General features: G+C 36.6%; 1 protein-coding gene across 1 annotated transcript in view; it reads right to left on the bottom strand.

The window, feature by feature from the left end:
* Positions 1 to 759: 759 nt before the first annotated feature.
* Positions 760 to 22,245, bottom strand: part of LOC145980781 (nuclear RNA export factor 2-like) — a 76,759-nt gene continuing 55,273 nt past the window's right edge. The window contains exons 10-16 of the mRNA XM_083113858.1: positions 17,986 to 18,095; positions 15,466 to 15,502; positions 13,275 to 13,486; positions 11,539 to 11,704; positions 6,231 to 6,395; positions 2,798 to 2,886; positions 760 to 1,493 (exon numbers count right to left, since the gene is read on the bottom strand). Of these exons, the coding sequence (XP_082969984.1) occupies positions 1,391 to 1,493; positions 2,798 to 2,886; positions 6,231 to 6,395; positions 11,539 to 11,704; positions 13,275 to 13,486; positions 15,466 to 15,502; positions 17,986 to 18,095 (882 nt within the window). The 3' untranslated portion in view covers positions 760 to 1,390. The remainder of the gene's footprint in view (positions 1,494 to 2,797; positions 2,887 to 6,230; positions 6,396 to 11,538; positions 11,705 to 13,274; positions 13,487 to 15,465; positions 15,503 to 17,985; positions 18,096 to 22,245) is intronic.

The raw sequence follows: 22,245 nt of genomic DNA, 5'->3' as shown, positions 1-22,245 counted from the left end.
AAACTACAAAAAAGTGTGTTTTGTCACCCATTTTGTTTCTGTGCATAAAGTGTGCTTAAAACACCAAATCGACCCACCACGGGGGAGTGGTTATCACAGCGTGCTACGACACCAGGAGTTCTGGGTTTGAACCCCGTCCTGGGCATGGCTGTTCTTTGTGTTTGTCCCTTCATTAATTTTATCGTATAATCTTCACAATTAATCAAATGTGACAAAAAAGCGACGCTAAGTAACAAAAATGAAATCAAATCATTGATTGGTTGCTTCATTTGGTTTATTTTAATTCGCTTTTCCGCCACTTTTGGCTAATCGCGAAGATGATACGATAAAATTGATGAAGGGATACACACAAAGAATACCCATGGTCAAGCTGAGATTCGAACCCAGGATCTCTGGCTTAGTAGTCAAATCAAATCGTTTTTTATTTTCTAATGTGGGTGGGTTTACGTGTACTTTTTTTTAATACTCACTCATCATTCTGCAATCTTTTCCTGTTATTGACATTCTTTTTTAGGAATACTGGGCCCTAAAGGGGGGGCACCCCCCCCCCCTTGAGCATGCCCCTGACTGCTACCTCAAGTGTCGACGTCACCGCACATCACTGAATATATGTAATATTCCCTACTTGTCAATGTCAGTGGGTATTGGGGTTGACCACCAACATACAAGCACAATATTTCAAAATCATGTTGGTTTCATCTAAAAAAAAACACATAAGCATATTGTGATGGAAGAGAATACATAATAAATATATACATTTAAATCAAAAGTTTATTACAACTTATGTACACAAAGTGTGTTCTGTACAAAAAATAATACATTGTGTCATACATGGAGAAACAAAATTTATTTAAATATTAGAGTGAAAAAGCTAAATTTTCTGGCACTTTACAAAATACAATGCACTAGAATTTAAGAGAGCTTTTAAGTCATTCAGACAAATTTCCTGTCTGTTTCCCCTCAATCTCAACAAAAATTCATTCCCTGATTTTAATAACCATCATTATCATTATAAATGCTTTGAAGTCAAAAACAAAAGCGGTCATAAATAACAAGTTCAAAATTCCATGAGAAATCTTCTCTTGTCATCCTTGAGTGTTTTAACATTGCCCTTTGAAAAATATATTTCAGGGTCAAAAGCAAATATCCTTCATTTTTAAGATGCACTATAATTTCAAGTGCTGGAATGAATATGTTTATTTTATCTTCAATAAATCTCTTTTTTTGTTGTAAAAAAATCTACAAAATATGCACTGAGCTACGAAATTTACTTCTTGCATAAAATCTATTGCCAGATTGTACAAAAAATGCACAAACTCAACTTTAAGAAAATAATTATTTTTTCATAATTAATCATTCAACAAATGATGTGGTCTGAATATACTGAAATTCATTTCAATACAAATGCTTCTGAAGGAACTTTATTTTGGTTGAAATCTTCAGTGAATTTATGGAGACTCTCTTCAAAATTCCATTCAGTTTGTAGAAGGTATCTAAAAATATACAAAAATGCAATTTCATGAACATTTTCAAGAACATTGGGTATTTTATATATATACCCACAGTTTTACTATAATTGCTATCACAAGGTTTTAAATGAAATAACAGAAGATGCTTTGAGATATTTTAATATCCTATGGATATTGTGACCACAAAGCGCTAATTATGGTTCAACATGACACCTCTGACCAGCACACATGCCGTAAGTCAGTGCGGTCACTCATCAGTTTCAGTACATCTATATAAAGAAAGGGAAAGTGCTCCTCTGTGCTATGCACCATGCCATGAGGGCCTATAGGGGGTGTGGGGTTAGGGCCCCACACATTATTGATCACGGCCGAAAGTCGGGGTGATGTGATCAACACCATGCCCGGGGCTCCCAAGAGTTTCCTCCAGGTTCCCACTTTATACGATGCTGGGTGGGCGCCGGAGCCGCTTGAACAGGTGGAAAAATATCCGGTTCTCCTCCGCCGGGATCGAACACGGGTCTCTCGCATGGTAGTCAGATGCCCTAACGACTGAGCTAACATGACTTGATCAGTACATCTATATACTGGGGAAAATCTGACCCTGCTTTCACAACAGTAGCAATACTGGGGTATTTTTTGTTGCAAGGCAGAACTTCTCTCTCTCTCTCTGTAGCCTTCCCGGGTCTCTCCAATGGAACAATGACACCAGCTTGCAATCAAGATAACCCGGTGGAGGTACATAGTGGTTTGAATCCCACTTTAAACTGTAGGTCCAGTACCGATTAGCCTTACTGTGCATAAAGTGGACTTAAAACACCAACTCAATCAATCTAGCCTTCATAAACCCAAAGGTTTATGGCTACAGCAACACAGGCCTTCCATTGCACCTATCCTGAGCAAGATCTATCCACTCTTTCTTTCCCTGCCGATTTCCATCTCAACGTTTTCATCTTGCCCTACCTACTGGTCTCTCAACATCAGGTTTCACAACAAGAATCCTGTAAACTCTTCTTTCCTCTCCCATTCGTGCCACACGACCTGCCCACCTAAGTCTTCTTGATTTAATCATTCTAATAATATCTGGACATGAATACAAATTATGAAGTTCTAAATTACGTAACCTTCTCCACTCACCTGTCTCATCATCCCTTTTAGGCCCAAATATTAAGGATTTTATTTTCAAATACTCTCAATTTATGTTCATCTTTCAAGACAGAACTTAGTTAAGTATAAAGCAGTCTAAACTGCATATACCATGCAAAAAAAAAAAAAAGGCACAAAATGAAAGCTACAACTAATTCAATGCCAAACATATAATTTGCACTTACTGAATAGACCATATTCTGTTCATGTTTGTCCGCTCAGACACTTCTTCTACCAACTTTTCTTTAATTTTTTCATCTTCTTTTGCAAATTTCTGTAAAAGAGACATCGCTGACTTCAGTATGCACATAAAGTTACACAAAATACAAAATATCAACACTTGTATCAGTAAACAACTAGCAAGCTACCCAAGTCACTAAAAATCTAGTGTTTTTATGGGATTATTAAACATTATAATTCCTGAACTTTATTTGCTGAAACTAACCTTGCATTGTATACTGGCCATTGGTTTTTTAACCAATAAACTGTACACAATTTAGTGTTTTAATTAAACTATGACAATGTTCCAGTTATCCTTCCCATAATTGCTGTGGGAATATTAAGAAAGGAATCTCAGAAAGACTGTAACTCTCATTATGTGGTCTACAAATTGCATTCTGAAATCTGCTATTGTAGGAAATGCATAGACAGATCAATACTGTGCATCGTCCTTGCACGTGGAATGTAACAGTACAGTCACAAATAGCATAATCCAATGGGGGGGGAGGGAGGGAGGGAGAGAGAGAGAGGGGGGAAGAAGAAACTCCCCCCTTTTTTACTGCTGCAATTACAGGGTTGCCACTCTAGGACCTTGATAAAATTAAAGAACAATTCCTGGCTTTCAAGCCGAACTTTCCAAGAATTCAAGGGTCCAAGCTAATGTTTTCTCTATTTCGTCCTTAAGTATTATCACCTCTCAGCACCCCACACACATGAATATATTAACAATATAAAGGGTCTGTGTGATTCCAATGTATCCAAAAATTATAATTCAATTCATTTAAACTATATGTATATTCAAAATATTCAATTTAAGGTGTGGAGCTTACATTTGCCATTTCACAGACTCAGGGACTCGAAATACATCTACTAATAAGAAAAACTTGATATGTTGACCAAGGCAAAAATTTATTTTATTTTAAAACAAACTAAACTTAACGTAAGCATCTTAAGAAAAGCAAAGAATGCAAACAAGAAAAAGTAAAAAGAGAAGAGGAAGAGATTATCTACGAAGTGGAATGTATAGAATGTCAGTGTGTGTACATAGGAGAAACGAAAAAGAGGCTGAAAGACAGGTTAAAACAACATAGGGATGATGTACGACTTAAGAGAGAGAGAAATGCGATATTTAAACACACGAGAGAAACAGGACATGCCATAGAGTGGGATGAGGTTAAGCAGATAGGAAGGGAGAAGAGAGTAATAGTGAGAAAATGGAAGGAGGCCAAGGAAATAGAGAAGACACAATGAACTGGAATGGGGGACTCAAGAGAAACAAAGAATGGAAAAGGGTGTTAGAAAGAGTGGAAAGAACAAGAGCAAAACAGGAGAAGAAGAAGGAAGAGGAATAAAGAAAGAAAGGAAAAAGAGCGTGAGATAGAGAGTCCAAAAACTTTCCAGATGAAAGGAAATGTTTAGCTAAATCGCCTGTCAGGTGAAAGTACAGTTGACAAGGGAAGGCCACCTGCTGGAATGTTCCAGAAAAAACAACTTTCTAATAATCTTGTGTCCGGAGGGGAGTGATTTTTGTGTATATATATATCTTCCTGTTTTGTACTTTGTTTAATTTGTACTTGGTACAGTCTGAAGAAGACCTTGCTACAAGGTTGAAACATTACGTTTAGTTTATGTAGGCTTAATGGTGTTATAATCTACTAATAAGTTTCAAATGTTATGGAACATACTAATCTATGAAACATTGTTAATTGTATAAGAATTTCAAACTAAAATTTCACTAATCAACTTCATGATATATTGCAATAACTTCTGTCTGAGACAGATTGTTCTGCAAAGGACACTAACAAAGTAAACTGACTGAGAGAATCCTGTTTTATTTTCCACGCAGCTTTCTTACCTTTGCTTTCCTCGATACAAATAAATGCTAAATTGTGAAAAACTTGCCTCGGGGCATTTGTAAATGTTTGAATTCATTTGGATTAATAAAAGTTGCAATTTTTCACGTAGAATTCAAGCATAATTCCCGGAGCCAATAATTCAAGCATAATTCCTGGAATTCAAGGAATAACTCTATATGCCTAGAACTTATTCAATAAGAATTTGAAAACAAATGGTTCATATTTTATCAATATCCTTCAGTACTTTTCCGAAGTTGGGAATCTTCTTACATCAGTTTTGGTTCAAAGTGGTGCTACTTCAGTGCAAGTAATTACAATTACCACTTGCTTTAATAGTGCATTTAATTTCTTGCACAAGAGCATTCTACTACTTGTTCCTTGTTTTTCTTACAAGATGATAATGAAAAAGAGTATAGAAGCACTAACCTCAAATTATGGATATAGTTTAAAACACACTTTCAATTAACAGTTGGGCTGAAAAGTTCGCGGGCTAACATAGTAAAAAATATTTTTTTGACAAAATTTGGTTTTATTATTCAATATAGTTGCCTTCGAGGGCGATACAACGATTATAGCGGTCATACAATTTTTCGATGCCATTTTTATAGTACGATTTCTCTTTAGCCTCAAAATAGGCCTCAGTTTCGGCGATTACCTCTTCATCAGTGCTAAATTTCTTTCCAGCGAGCAATCTTTTAAGGTCTGCAAACAGGAAAAAGTCACTGGGGGCCAGATCTGGAGAATATGGTGGATGGGGAAGCAATTCATAGTCTAATTCATATAATTTTGCCATCGTTTTCATTGATTTGTGACACGGTGCATTGTCTTGATGAAACAGCACTTTTTTGCACAGCTTTCGCATGTTCAAATATTCATGCACAATATGTCCAACACGTTCCTTTGTTCCTTTGATATTTTTAAAGTCTCAGCTATCTCGATCAACTTCACTTTACGATCATTTAAAATTATTTTGTGGACTTTTTTGATGTTTTCGTCGGTAACAGCCTCTTTGGGGCATCCACTGCGTGCATCGTCTTCGATGCTCATTTCGCCTCGTTTAAATTTAGCAAACCACTTCTCAACGGTTGATTTTCCTGGTGCAGAGTCCGAATAATGTTTATCAAGCCAAGCCTTGGCTTCAACAGTATTTTTTTCCGCCAAAAAGCAATGCTTTATTAACACACGAAATTCTTTTTTATCCATTTTTTCACAATAACAAAAGCTGCTTCACTCACAATGCTATATCTCACGAACTAATTATCCGGCAGCTGTGAAATTTATACACGTATCTTTTGAAGGTTAGTACTAAGTAGAAATCACATGGATTTAATTCTAGTAACGCCATCTATGAGTCAGCCTACGAACTTTTCAGCCCAACTGTTATATACAAAATTTTAAAGTAAACTTAATAATTACAATTATGATACCTCTACTTTTAACAATTTAAGTAATATTCTGTAGTACAAACTGTAACAATACAAATATTAATAATGTACACACCAATACAATACATTTAGCAAATAAAAGTACTAAAGAACTTTACCTCAGCTTGTTCAGTTGTAGCATTTGTAATGTACAGTTTTTCATTTATTATGCACACCCTGTCTGGCATTGGAACCAACACGAAAACTCTGTTGAATGATCTGATGAGACGTCTATCACATTTTTCTTGACAAATTCCTGTCACACATATGACTATGATCTGCAACTAGGAATATGTATTGGGTAAATATCACTGAAAATCTAGAACAAAATAGTTAGTACACTATTCATAGCTGGTTCCCACATCAAAGTATACTGACACTTGTATTCTTATTGGTAAAAATGTATTTCTATAAAAGAAGAGAGAGAAATTACTAGTATGCTGCTTTTTATTGACAATTGTTACGTTAAATTATGAAAACTGATGTGACATGAGTAAAACCAGTGACTAGGATGGTAGTCAACTTCAACAATTTACCTAGCATAGCCAAATAGATGGCTCACTGGCAGTGCATGTTGATCGGTTGACTCATGATCAATTCACCAAAAATTCTAGGTTTGTGTCATGGTGTGGGCATGGGTTTTCTTTGTGGGAATCATCAGTGTATCCAACTAACTAACTCACTCCCTAGCCTTCTTAAACCCGAAGGTTCATGGCTGCAGCAACACAGGCCTTCCATCTTTCCCTATCTTGAGCAAGTTCTATATACTCATTTCCATCCCTACCGATTTCCCTTAGGTCCATCTCAACGTTGTCCCTCCATCTTCGTCTTGGCCTTCCTACAGGTCTCTTACCATCAGGTTTCCCAACAAGAATCCTGTAAACTCCTATTTCCTCTCCCATTCGTGCCACATGGCCTGCCCACCTAAGTCTTCTTGATTTAATTATTCTAATAATATCTGGACATGAATACAAATTATGTACTTCTAAATTATGTAACCTTCTCCACTCACCTGTCTCCTCATCCCTTTTAGGTCCAAATATTTTCCTAAGGATCTTATTTTCAAATACTCTCAATTTATGTTCCTCTTTCAATGTAAGGGACCAAGTTTCACACCCATATAATACTACAGGCAAAATTACTGTTTTGTATATTTTAACTTTTAGTTTCTTAGATATTAAACGAGAAGACAAAAGTTTATGAAGAGAGAAGTAACATGCATTTCCTGAATTAAGCCTACTTTTTATTTCCTCTTTAATATAATTTTCATTTGTTAATATTACTCCTAAGTATTTGAATTTGGAAACTGGTTCAAACGAGTTGTTATCAATAATTAGATTTTGATTATTACCTAACACTTGGTTTCGGCCTGTAAGCATATATTTAGTTTTCTCTTTGTTAACTTCCAAACCTATCTCTTTAGCAGTTTTGAAAAATATTTTAGCATTATTCTTAATTGTATTCACATCATCCCCCAGTAAGTCTACATCATCTGCATATGCTAACAACTGAGTCACACCATTTAATTTTAGTCCTTCTTTAGTTTCTTTTACCTTCCTAACAGCATATTCTAAGGCAAAATTAAAGAGCAATGGAGATAATGCATCTCCTGTTTTAACCCATCATGAATTGTAAATTTGTCAGACATATTAATACCCACACTAATCAGTGTATCCAATTTACAAATAAAATGTTGAATTATGAAGTGAGTGTCTTTGATTCTTGAGCTTGGGAATCCTTGTAAATTAAGCTACGCAATCCATGTTCGCAACCCCCAGAACATTACATCAAGGGCATGAGGAAGGGTTTTTGCAAGGTTCTTCCCTTCATGGTAATTGCGGAGCACTGTTGCCAACTTAGCTCTGTTGGAGCCAGATCTGGCTCTTCGTGCATTTCTATGACTGTGAACTGGGGCACCCCCCTCTTACCTCGCCAGCTACTTTGTTTAAAGTGCAGTGGCTGACGTGAAGATCACATAATATCCGGGAATCATTAATTTACCATTTCATACACCCATTGCTGCATTATTGAGATGAGTGATGCTGCCAGATCTGGAAGGTGAAAACTAAGAATACATTGTTGTCACTCTAAAGTTAACAGTAATGGCAGTGCTCCACCCCCACCTTTGGTACCTAAAATTACCCTAAGAGGCATTTAACCAGCTTTCATAAATCTAACTCCTTGAAATACACTTTTAGCTCCATTTAAGGTGAAATTTAGCTCCTTTATACGCATCAGGTTCACTGCCAGGATGGCCGTAGGATGCAAGGAGAAATGCATTACGCTTATGGGAGCATTATTTTATTTATTCTCACGGGAATATCAAACTCACGATGGCACAGAACAACATATCAATGACAAGAGGGCAGATTGAGGATTTGATTGGCAAATGAAAAAGTCGAAACTTCAATTTGATTAGCTGTAACTTCTTTCTCCATAAGAAACAAATGGAATTCTGAAAATTCATATTCATCATATTTTTCAAACATCGTGCCAAGCTTAATAATCAACTTTAATAAATGGGGAGAAATTTATACTCTCTCTTGTATACAGTTTTATTATTTTTAGTAGCAGTGTCCAATTGGATGATATTGAAATAAATGAGAAACTGGTGCGAAACTGTCACTCTTCACCTTAAAGCTCGCTGGCCCTACGGCCAACACCAGGGCAGCTTATTTAGAATTTTCTCCTACTTGCAAAACCCTGCTATGACATTCCAAAATCTGGAAAATTACGTAACCTTAGAATATTCACATGAATCTTTTTGTGAGGTTTGCATTGTTTGTCTATATATTATCAATAGTTTAATAGACTTACGTAGCCATGAAACTATTGAGAATGTCTAGGCAACAGCGAAAACAAACCACGTGAAGATTTGCGAATATCATATCAGTTTTTCAAAAGGAGAGAGAAATTTTTAAAAAAAGCTACTCTGGTGCTGACCAGCTCAACTTCAAAAGCAGGAAGTTAAAAAAAATTGACTTTCAATCCTCATGCACGGAAAGGCTAATCGAGATGGAAGTATGTATGCAAAATATAAAATCAATAAATGACCAGTGATCAGAACGCTACATTTTAAAAGTAGCTTCGCTACAGCTACAGCTACTCTTCCAAAATGTAGCTTCGCTACAGCTACAGCTACATTTACCAAAAAGTAGCTCGCTACGCTACTCCTGTTCGCTACTCGCTACTTCGCTATTTTTGCGCTACTTCTGCATAAAAAAAATAAAAACAACCATATGGGTATTAAAAAATCTCCTACTACTGGTAAATAGATTCTGTTATTTATTATCATGATTCCAGTCATTCAATAATTTTCATAGCAGTGTTACTTCAGTTACTTATTTTTACTATAGTTTTTGAGAATACCATACCTATGCAAGTGGCATATCAATTCAAATTTGATATATGAATATTGCAATTAGGGTGTTAACCAAATTAATGATTACAACTATACACAAATCAAATTTGGTAGGATTACGTATTTATGTTCACATCAACATATTTTTCTTGAGAATAAATATTTCATTTTTTATAGACTGATATGAAGACAGCATTTTGAATGAAAAGTACCTGAAGCCCTTTGACTACCAAAGGGCCCCAGGTTCGATTCCCAGCGGAGGCACATAGTGATTCGGATTCAGTCTCGATCAGCTTATCTATGCATAAAATTGACTCAAAACAAAAACTAGTAAAGACGCCAAGTTGGAAGGATGAGATCCTCCTGCTCCTCCATTCCCCACACTGCTCATCATTCATCATTCTTCCTCGTTCTCACAATTTGCCGAAAGTGGTAGGAAGCGACTATAGATAATAGAATATTTAAATAAACCATTCATCCTCATTGTCATGATTGAGAGAAGTGGAAGAATAGATTAGGAGGTAAACAGAAGAGGACAAATGGGTGGTGGACTATATCAAAGCGTTCGAAGATTAATATGGAACAGGGATATACCTATGAAACACATACTATGTGCCAATAATTACGTAAGGAGCAGAGATTTGGACAATGACAGAGAGAGACAAAAGAAAGATGCAGGCAGTGGAGATGAAATCCTTAAGGAGTATATTGGGGAAGACTAGAAGGGATAGAATAAGGAATGAGGAGATCCGACAGACAGTGGGTGTGGTGAAGCTTCAGGACAGAATAGATAAGGCACAGATGAGGTGGTTCGGACACATGAAGAGGATGGATGCAGAAAGACTACCAGTAAGAGCTTACAATGCACAAGGAGTGAGAATAAGGCCAAGGGGGAGACCAAGATGTCGGTCGAAAGAGCAGATAGCGGTGAGTGTTAAGAGAAGAGGACAAGATTGGAACACCGTGGAAAGAAAGTAGTGGTAGAAGACCAGGAAAAAATGGAGAGGCTTGACTTGTATGCCGACCCAGCCAGAGGCAGGAAACAGCGAAGGATGATGATGTCATGATTAGCAAAAGTTACAGAAAAGTGACTCAAAAGTAGGAGAAATACATAAATTTGAAAACTATGTATACGTATTAACTAAAGAAAATTGTTGTTTCTGTAGGAAAGTCAATAACTCGTACATACTTTTTGCAATATGATAAAAATATTGAGGAAACTGTCGTGTAAACCTGACTGTTCTAAACGTATTGTAATTTTAAAATTTGTGAACAAATACTATCGCGAAAATAATTGTAATTCCAGAAACTCTATCATTCCTGTAACAATAATTTCCTGCTGGTGAGATCCTATATACTGACGATGATCAATGCTACCGTACTGAGCCATTCCCTTGTCAGTGCAGTGGAAAATCCATCGCTCGTTTTTGCTGCAAGTTGTGTCTTACACAGCAATTAATGACATTTTGGTGTCTCTTACACCATGAATATCCACAGAATTTGTTCCGGGGGTGACACAAACGAGGCAGTTTCTTCCAGTGATGCAGCAAACGTGGCATGTTTCTCCCCAAAATAGCGATGCCGCTAAAAAGACGTAGCTGTTAGCAGGAATATATTCATATATGTCAGTTAGTTATCTGGATATCTGATTTATTCAGCTACTAATTAAATAAATTACGCAGATATCTATAACCTACAATCTAGATAATCTGTACCTCCATGTAATAGACTGTCTTTATGAACCTCCTGCAAAATTAAGGGTTATTGGAGTTTTTTTATGACGCTGTTGCCACATTCAAAATTCACCTCAAAATACTGAGGAAACATGTAGCTGTAGCGAAATTTTCGCTACAACTACAGGAATTTTGTAGCTTCGCTACCGCTACAACTACAATTTTCAAAATGTAGCGTCGCTACAGCTACAGCTACAGATTTTGTAGCTAGCTACAGTAGCGACGCTACAAGTAGCTCGCTACTTCTGACCACTGTAAATGACAAATATTACTTATTTTGGTACAATCATTTCTTTAACACCATTATCAATTTCAAAAATAAGTTATACTTACTGAAAACTGAACTAAATCAACTGTGAACAATGATCTGCAATGGTTAGTTTTTGGTAATTTTGATATGCACTCATTGATCTGGTATCTGCCAACACGTAACGTTTCATTCTTTTGCATCCATTCCTTATCTAGAAAATTCCTACTGGCCAACATATATTTTATCAACCTGCAATAACATATACAGCATGAGCAACATTCTAGAATTTACAAAATGGAATGCTCTCATGCACAAAAGAAGAAACCTCTTTTAACAAATTTTATTTACATAAAATCTTACAGGCTATATATAGACAATAAACTAATAATTTTGCACATCTGATATAAACAGTATGGAACTAAATGCACAATTTTATTATTATTCCTATGAATATAAAGAAACCATTCTTGCTCCTTGGTTACAAGTATTGCCAGTACAATATTCTATAAGGAATATGCAGAAATATGCCAGTGAAATGTGCTCATAATGGGAATTCAACCCATGGTGCCTTGATTTCTGACCCCTTCTTACTTTTATCTTCAGTGCCTTTGTTGTACTGAATTTTTTACTTTTACAGGTTAGATTATTCAATCTTGTTGTTGCACTTGTCACAGAAATGTGTAGGAAACCTTAACTATAGATGTGTCTAGCAATCCGAAATATATATGTCTTAAACAAAGGCCTCATCTCCTCCTTGCTGTTCACATCTTTACCTAGGATGGCAAATTTTAAAAAAATCAAAAAATCCATCACTTCCAATTTTGTCCCTCCTCCTCCTCCCAAGATCCTATTAGGGTGAAACCAATATTAATTACTCTTCAGCTGCTTGATACATGCTGTTCTGACAGTCTGCTTGGATAGATGGAAGCCTGGAGGATAATTTAATGAATTGTAGATGGGTTGTACCCTATTCAGAAGTGATCTTAGTTCTAGGGAAAACCTTGGAGACTTAGCGTAAAATAAGTTTTTGCATTTGCGACGAATAGCTTCTTTCAGATAGCAACTGGTCATGGCTTCTCAATGTAATCCTTAATTTTGAGGTACCTCCAAAGGAAGAAGTCTCAGACTGAGAGATCTGGTGATCGCATTGGCCACAAAAATGTTGCAACTGCGGGAAATGCCATGTCCTGGAAATATGCAGGTGACAACTGCCAATGAAGAGCTTGCTGTATGGGATGGTGGCTCATCTTGTTGGAACCACCCTCAGCATATGGAAATGCGAGTTCTGGTGATGGGAAATTGTGCAACATCGAGTTGTAGTAATCTGAATTGATGCTATCAGTATGACAGTCTCCCTAAAACAAAAGCAGACCAATGACTCCGAATTTACACACACCGTCACTCGTTCATGCAACTGTCGTCTGTTAGTTGGATTGGGTTGGTTGTGGTTAGGACCCGACCATGTCGACTAACATTAAACTGTCATCTGAACCTTCACCAAGTATTCACTACAGATTTGTTACTTTTAAAAAATGTCTCCACGGCAAACATCAGATGCATGACACTCCAATGTTCCATATAACTGAAATGGCAATAGTATAGCATACAGGGCTACCAGTCTGACAAAGCCATCTCCCTTCCAGCATTAGCACCAGCGAACGAAAAAAACATTTTGCCAGACCCTGTACATAAATTATACCTTCCTATTCACGAAAATATATTTATAAGCTATTTATAGAAATATCACACACCTACATTGGTTGATATATCATCCTTAGTTTAGACTTATACTTCATCAAAGTTGTAAAAACTGACAAACCTGGCATTTGGTGATGTGATATATCCTGGAGCATACAATGCTGTTAGGGAAAACAGGGCATTCTCATGGTACAACTCCATAAGTGGTGTTCTGTCATCAGAATCATACAGCGTAAAATAGCTCTCTAGGAATTTTTCAACAAAAGTTTCTCCATCATCTGCACACATGAAGCGCTGCACTGATGTAGGCAGAAAAAATGGGTCAAGATAATCCTGTAAATATATAAATATTAGTTGATATCTATATCTGTACTCAAATATTGTATCAATTTAAAATTATTCAGAAAAGTTATATTAGGGCAAAAGTTTGTTTCATTTCAATCAGGATGATTTAAAACAAACCCCCCTCTTTTCCAGAAGTGGAAAGACCCAGCTTGTGTCTGCAAACAGGAAAGGATTACTACTAGGTTTCAGAATCAATGTTCTAAGAACCCTGAAGAAAAAATTACCAAAGAGTGTGAGTTTTCTTAAAGCGCTTCCCAGATATAGCCGTGCAATTAAATTACACTTCAGTAACTAGTAATAACATACTTTAAGGCTCACGCAGCGTTCGAAACATGTATCTCCCAACAGTCCCCAAGTCATATGCAACGTAAAGACACTGTCTGAGAGATATACGAGGGAGAGGGAAATTAAACCTGTAAAAGTCTGACAAAAAGTGTACAATAGACTGTATATAGTTCAAATTTATATGAGGGAACTACTATTTACAAAACAAACTCAATGATGCAACACTGATCACGTGAACTTCAAAATGCCATTTTGTCATTTTAAGATGGTGCCTCCTCCACATACTTGCACCAGTGAGGAGCGGTGGTCTCTTGCACTCTGGAAGCCTCAAACTTACCGAAATTCTCCCGTAAATGCTTACTACACCAGCAAGTTCACAAACAAAAGAGGAAGTTCGATAATGTCCTCGATTCGCAGGCAGATGTATGGAAACTCCTTCAGAGTGGTTCAAAAGTGACTACGTGTACATTGTGAAGATTATTGCTTTTGACACTAACTCAAACTTGAAATTATATGTAGATGAGGAGTGAGTCTATGCTAAAATGCACTACACTAGTGCAACCCTACATGAAGAAATCAACTAAGCCCCGTGACAGGTTAAGTTTGCAGCAACTTCTTGCATATAATAGACCCAAACGTGCACACACAATGTAGTCCTGATGCAATACTGCCGATTTTCTCACTGTCTGCGATATGAACAGCTCGGCAGTTGAGGCAAGACTTGCATGGGAGAAGTTGAGCGCCATTCTCGTGTGGTTTAATACATAAAATCTGCTGCAGACTTAACCTGTCGCGGGGCTTAGATAAAAAAAAACAAAGACAAATTAAGGTTTCATTTGACTCTCCATTGTATATAGATCCTGACCCTGTATTAAAAAAATACCTGATGGGATATATCTGTTCTGGCTTTGCATTTAAGGGTTAAAATAAAAACATGTTCAATCTATGTAAAGCAGTCCTTACAATGACTTTCATCTTAGGATGAACCTTAATTACATGTGTGTCTATGAACATGCATGCAATACTGATATCTGTACATTTGTTTAGAATACACTACATGTCATACTACGTTTTTTCTTTTCCTTAATTTGAATTTGAATTTAAATTTTTTGGGTGCATCAGCTATTTTGTACTATGTGGAAGTGAAGTTCAAAAGTGTGTGTACTACGTGGAAGTGAGGTTGATAATTGGGTGTACTACATGGAAGTGAGGTTGATAATTGGGTGTACTATGTGGAAGTGAGGTTGACAATTGGGTGTACTACATGGAAGTGAGGTTGATAATTGGGTGTACTATGTGGAAGTGAGGTTGACAATTGGGTGTACTAAGTGGAAGTGGCCAAGATGAAGATGGAGGGACAACGTTGAGATGGCCCTAAAGGAAATCGGTAGGAATGGAAAAGTGTATATAGCTCTTGCTCAAGATAGGGACAGATGGAAAGCCTGTGTTGCTGCAGCCATGAACCTCCGGGTTTAAGAAGGCTAGAGAGTTAGTTAGTTAGTTAAGTGGAAGTGAGGTTGACAATTGGGTGTACTACGTGGAAGTGAGGTTGACAATTGGGTGACCTACATGGAAGTTCACCCTTTACAGCCCCTCATACTAAGGATTCAAGGTGGGTGGACTATGCACATGTATGCAAAACACACACAACATGCACAAAATTTAAAGGCAAAATTACTCACCACTTTTTTCAAGCAAGGCATTCGATGAAATATATCCCTACAAAAGAAATATTATTAAGTATTTGAGAATGCATTTAGCACATTTTAAATTTGTGAACTTCTAAGTAGCATGGCACTTAAAATATGACAAACAAACACATGTTATGTATAATATAAAATACAGATATAAATATTTGTGGTAATTAAAAGATCAAATTTTTGTTATAAAAAAATGGTCTGAATTTTGGGTTCAAATACAGTGTTATTATGGTGAATAAAATCACAAATTCGATTTGGAAAATTTATATTGAAATACAGAAAATTTAGTCGTAATCTTATGGAATATTACAAAATTTACTCAATCTTTAAAAAAAACAACAACTTTTTTTTCATTCCAAAATTTTGCCACAGAACTAATCAAATTCCAGGATTTTATATAACCAATAAGGCAGGGGTTCCCAAACTTTTTCGTTTCATGGCACCCTTAGAAGGGATGCCCATTACCCCCAAGGCCCATGATGCATTCCCCTCAAAAAGGTAGAACATCTCCCCCCCCCCCCCGAATTTATGCCGAATTGATTACTCAAACAATTTTTGTCAGACAAAATTTGTGAAAAAATATAATACCAGAGGTGCAACCACAAATTCTTGTCTGGGGGGAGCAAGTACCAGGATAAACGTACCAATAATAACATTAATAATGGCTTTATTATTATTATTACTACTACTACTACTACCAGTAGTACTAATATCAAAGACGTTATTATCCTCATAAATTACGCAAAAATGGGGTAGAAGTCTGTGTTAAAACATTTGTTTGGAACAAACAATTTAAAATATTTTTTCAACACCGTCAATTTCACATTAGCTAATAATAATCAAGCACACAAACTATTTTTGAATGGCAGAAACTGAATGATAAATGCATTCCGAAGATACATGTGTAACTTCCATGTAGAACATGTTTTACACATATGCAACATGAAGTGACATAAAATAGAAAATACATATGCAACAAGCTAACACTAAATTGTGTATGTATTCAAAGCTTATTCAATACAAATATACAACACATATTATTTAAATACATTACATTACAGAAAACAAGTAAAATGCGAGCAAAGCGAGCAAAAGAAATTTCAGATCCAATTTTTGCAATTGAAAACAATATTGATTTAATAGGGTGCAAGTAATTTCACTGGATGCCATGGCATTCTCTCTTTTACAATTCTTTTTAGATCATTCGGCGCCCATGGCCGACTCCCGCCGCCCATAGCTACAGCTCTGAACTTGACAAAAACGAGAAAAGCAGATAATGCGAGCGAAGCAAGCGAAGGGGTAATTGCTCCTTTGTGCCCCCCCCCTTTTGCAGGCACCCTTGGCTATCAATGCTTGTCCCCCCTTGCTACCCCAGAATTGACTTCCGTCAAAGGTTGGGGGGGAATAACCCCCTGCCCCCCTTGTGGTTGCATCACTGTATAATACAGACATTTTTAAGCAATATATGTTTACTTTAGATGCTTTAGGCTCATTGCCATTGTTAGTGTATCTTATTCTGCACAATTTGTCTGCTTGACTAACCTTGTATTAATGCGAATACCATGCTCCCTTCCCCATCCAAACCAATTCTAAAGGCATAAGAGATGGTGTTTCAATTCAACCCTATCGACGTGATCCCCACAGGTAGGTGGAAACTATACATAATAACCAAAACTAAAAATCAATAACAAGTCAATCAAACGATATGATTTCCCCATTTTTATGTGAATATATATAGAATTCGTATAAAATTGTCCCCCCCCCCCAACAATTCCCATGACACAGGCACGTCATGAAAGCCCCCTGTGGGCACCCCTGATCCTTAGTGTTTCAAGATTTTTCTGCGGTGCCCAAATAGAATGTAGGCCTAACACTTGCAACGCTCAGTTAGTGTGGTCAGGTTGCTTGCCTTAGGTTAAAAAATAAACAAATTTCAAATTCAGAAACATTGAATGTGTAAAAAGTAATAAATAAGCACATATTTGGAACAATCATATCATTTCAGTGAAAATATTGGAACATTTCGTGGTGCACCTGTAAGCCAGCCATGGTGCCCCAGGGTGCCGAGGTGCACACTTTGGAAACCACTGGGCTAAGGAAATATTGTTGCCAAATAAACTGCAAATGTCACATTTAAGAGTTGATTTTGCATTTGTATTACAATATCAGATCATTTCGACAAATAATATGGAGATAGATGCACTTTCATCTGTTTAGAATCATCTAATTAACACCATAGTATATGATCTCACACTTCTGTTTTACCACCAAAAATGAAATACTGTATATATACCACTTAATATCATTATTTACATTCCATCTCTGGGAATTGGGAGAAAAATACTCTTTCAAAGGAATTTACTTCATTTGAAACTACCAATACTACCCCAGAAAGTGGCAGGTCATTTGAAATGAAAACAGCTGAAATTCCTATTTCATTACTAGTGCTAGGAAAACGACACCTATTTATCATGTGAACGCGTGTAGTATTTTAGTTCTCACCTTCTGTACTGTGATTCATCTGCATACAAATCAATCAAAGGGTTTCCTTTGAGGACTATTTCCTTCAATGCCAGTCCTCTCAGGTAGTCTAGCTGGTTTGGGTCAGAAATCTAAGGGTGAAAACAAATACGGTCATGCTACGAATTTCATGCTGGTATACAAGCTAAAAATTATGTTTATGTCCCCAGATTTTACATTTTCCTGCATTATACATTCACTCTTGATGGTCTCAACATAGCAAAATATTAAAAAACTGTCCTCAATTTTACATTTTCCTGCATTTTAAGTTCTGTCAGTTTGGTTCCCTGAAAAATGTACAACTGAGTGTCCCCTGTATATATATCAAAGTACTCAGACAGAAAATTTGTTGAATTTATGTTATATCCTTCAAAAACAATAATAACACCATTAAGCCTTGTTTCCATTATTATGAAAAAATATAAATATGCTGACCAAGGCAGTAATTTATTTTATTAAAAACATAAACTAAACGTAATGTTTCAACCTTCTAGCAAGGTCTTCATCAGACTCTGTATCAAGTACAAAAGTAACAAGATACACAAAAAGGGGCATTATATATACACACAAACATTACTCCCTCCAGACTATTAGAAAGTTGTTAGGAACTTTCTAGCAGGTGGCTTTCACTTTCCAACTTTCCACAGTTGTAATAGGGAACGTAGACCTATCAAAAGAAGAGGAAGCTTTTTTAAAACTAGGAAGAGGTTTTAAAGTTAAAGAAAGAAATGTAGATTATGAGGAAGTTATATATGACATTGAAGAAGCAGTACTTCATATAAAAGAAGAACCAGCTAGAGACAAGATTAGAAGAAGAACAGCAGCAATACTGAAGAAAGAAATGGGAAAACAAAGAAAAGTAGATAATTTGAGTCAGAAAGAAAGGGAAGGGATGAAGAAAATCAAGAAAAGAAATGATGTGGTGATAGAGCAGGCAGATAAAGGAGGAGCAATTGTGGTGATGGAAAGAGAATGGTACGAGAGGAAGTTTGAAGACCTAAAAGAAAATGGATATGAGGAGATTTGTGGAACAGAAGAAGAACAAACTATAAAAGAAAAGGTCACACAAGACTGTAGGAGGAGTGGATTCAAGAAATGCATAAAGGAGACAGGAAGACTACCAAGTTTGAAGGGCTTTCCAAAGATACACAAAGAGGAGATAAAGTTAAGACCAGTAATGAATTGCAGAAACAATATTTTGGAACCCTTGGAAAAGAAATTAAAGAAAGTTATTGAAGTGTTAGTAACACAGCAAGAAAGCAGAGCAATTAAGAACAGTGAGCAAGTAGTAGACCTCATAAAAGGACTTAAGTTAAATGAGATGAAGACGACAATGTTTAGCTTAGATGTAAAAAGTATGTTCCCAAGCATCAAGAGGGGACACGTTTTGGACATTATTAAAAAGAGAATGGGAAAGGAAATTATAGGAGAATGGGATAGTGAAAGGGTAGTGAAGGCGCTGGAAACCATTTGGAATAACGGTTACAGTATAATGGGAGATAAAATAATGTTAATGAGTGAAGGACTGAATATAGGTTCTAGCCTAAGCCCAGCATTGGCTGAATTGGTTATGAATGAATGGGAAAAGAAAGTGATAGAAAAAGGAGGTGACAAAATAATTTTGTTTTGCCGATATGTGGACGATTGTTTTGGCATATGGAAGGGAACAAAGAGGCAGCTTGACATTTTTGCCAAAGAAATACAAGATGAAGAAAGAGGGATTTTATTGGAACTTGAAATAGAAGAAGAACGCAAGTTAAGGTACCTTGATATATTGATGAAAAGGAAGAGAGGAGAAGAAATTGAAACCGCTTGGCATCAGAAGAAGTGTGCAGTGTGCCACAAAAGAAGTGATGTAAGTGAGGTGACAAAAAGAAATTTCATAAAGAATATGGAGGACAGAAAAACGAAAATATGCACGAAGGAATGTGAAAAAGAAGGCAAAATAAATAGCCTATGGAAACAGCTGGAAAAGAATGGCTATGAGAAGCAGGATAGACTGGACATAAACAGAAGAAGGAAGAAAGGAGGAAGGGGAGAATTGGAAGAGAAAGAAAAAGATGAAGAGAAAGAAAAAGAGAGGTGGTTTGGAATAAGGAGTATGGGGGAGACCACAGAAAAGATATGCAAAGTGCTTAGGAAAGCGGGCATTAAAACTTACAGGAAGGGAGGGAGAAGCATCTTAGGAATAGCGAAGAATGCAAACAAGAAAAAGGAAAACAGAGAAGAGGAAGAGGAAGGGATTATCTACAAAGTAAAATGTAAAGAATGTCAGAGTGTGTACATAGGAGAAACGAAAAAGAGACTGAAAGATAGGTTGAAACAACATAGGGATGATGTATGACTTAAGAGAGAGAGAAATGCGATATTTAAACACACGAGAGAAACAGGACATGACATAGAGTGGGATGAGGCTAAGCAGATAGGAAGGGAGAAGAGAATGCTAGTGAGAAAATGGAAGGAAGCCAAGGAAATAGAGAAGAAAGGTGAAGAAGACACAATGAACTGGAATGGGGGACTGAAGTTAAACAAAGAATGGAAGAAGGTGTTAGAAAGAGTGGAAAGGACAAGAGAAAAAGAGGAGAGGAGAAGGGAGAAAAATGAAGGAAAAAGAGCGTGAGATATTCTATATGAATATCTCTTCACATTCTATATGAAAGTAATTATTTTAGCCTTTTAGGTGAAAGTACAGTTGGAAAGTGAAAGCCACCTGCTAGAAAGTTCCTAACAACTTTCTAATAGTCTGGAGGGAGTAATGTTTGTGTGTATATATAATGCCCCTTTTTGTGTATCTTGTTACTTTTGTACTTGATACAGAGTCTGATGAAGACCTTGCTAGAAGGTTGAAACGTTACGTTTAGTTTATGTTTTTAATAAAATAAATTACTGCCTTGGTCAGCATATTTATATTTTTTCAAAAACAATAAGTAAAAAAAGGTAAAGTGCTCCCCTGTGCTTTGCACCACGCCATGAAGGTGTATAGGGGGTGTGGAGTTAGGGCCCCACACTTTCTTGATCACGGGCGAAGGTGGGGTGATGAACATAAAGGGGGAACCCCTGAAGTAAGCCTGCCTCATCCTGCATACATTCAAGGGTATGTGCTTATTGTCCTGGTTCCTTAAAATATACCAGGACTTCCGTTGCGTGATTTTTTTATGCCCTGCCCCCTCCCCCACCTTTACATTTCTTATTTATTGGTTCAATTTTACAATGCAGAAAATAACATAATATAATATGATACATAGTAAACAAGATATAAAGACGATACAAGTATTGTTAGTTTCTTACATTGATCTTGCTATTCTGGGGACCAAAACAGCGTTATTAACTTCCTAGTCATTTTATCAGCGACAGCGTATTTTGATATGACTTCAATTTAGAGCTGAAAAACCGAATCCGATTAGTTTTAATTTTGGAAACCACAACGAGCAGGGTGTAGAAATTGTGTTACTTAGATTCTTTAGGAATTGGAATTACATCAATTGTGTCATTCCCCAACGTCCCTTCCGGGATGCCAGAACGTGGCCCCTGGACTCTGTCGCAATCAGACCTTAGTGCTTCTTATATCATGCAGGGAGGTACTTGGTGATCGTGATGTATCGTTCCTCGTGGTTACCTTAGGTGCGGAAAAGAAAACATAGCATTCCTTTGGCCTTCACCGCGAGACATGTAATCCGCTTATCTTGCACGTGCCTACAAGATAGCTTGACTGGCATTTTTCTTGGAACAGCACCGTGTAAAGTGAATCACCTGCGCAAAGTACATTGTCGTTGAGGCTTTCGTATCCTTGCAGAGATGGAAGAGTGTTTTCCGTCCTTCTGTTTATTTTATTGAGACGCCGTTGCATATACATACTGTGCTCCTAATTAAATTTAATGACCATTAACTAAAATGTATATTATGTGGTTGTGTTAGTTCTGTGGGTTAATATAGTGCTAGTTATTAGCGGAGTAGTAAGTGCATCGGGATTACAAACATGAATGAACAAAATATAGACAAAATAAAAATATCAATACCAATATTAACTTAATATTAGTTGGCAAGTTTTGAGAATAGATAGAGTAATGAAAGATATAATGTATGGAAATCTTAATAATATTAAGTTCTGCATTGCAACCCAAATGAGGTGATAAAATTCCCTTAATATTACATAGATTAATTAATAAGTAGCAAGATGATAAGTAAAAAGTAATGATTACATGGGTTAATATGTATATCAACTCCGGTGGAGATCTAATCAAA

Source organism: Lepisma saccharinum, chromosome 28 (assembly GCF_977018435.1).
Source record: "Lepisma saccharinum chromosome 28, izLepSacc3.1, whole genome shotgun sequence".
Lineage (NCBI taxonomy): Eukaryota > Metazoa > Arthropoda > Insecta > Zygentoma > Lepismatidae > Lepisma > Lepisma saccharinum.
This window is presented reverse-complemented; position numbering and strand designations above follow the sequence as displayed.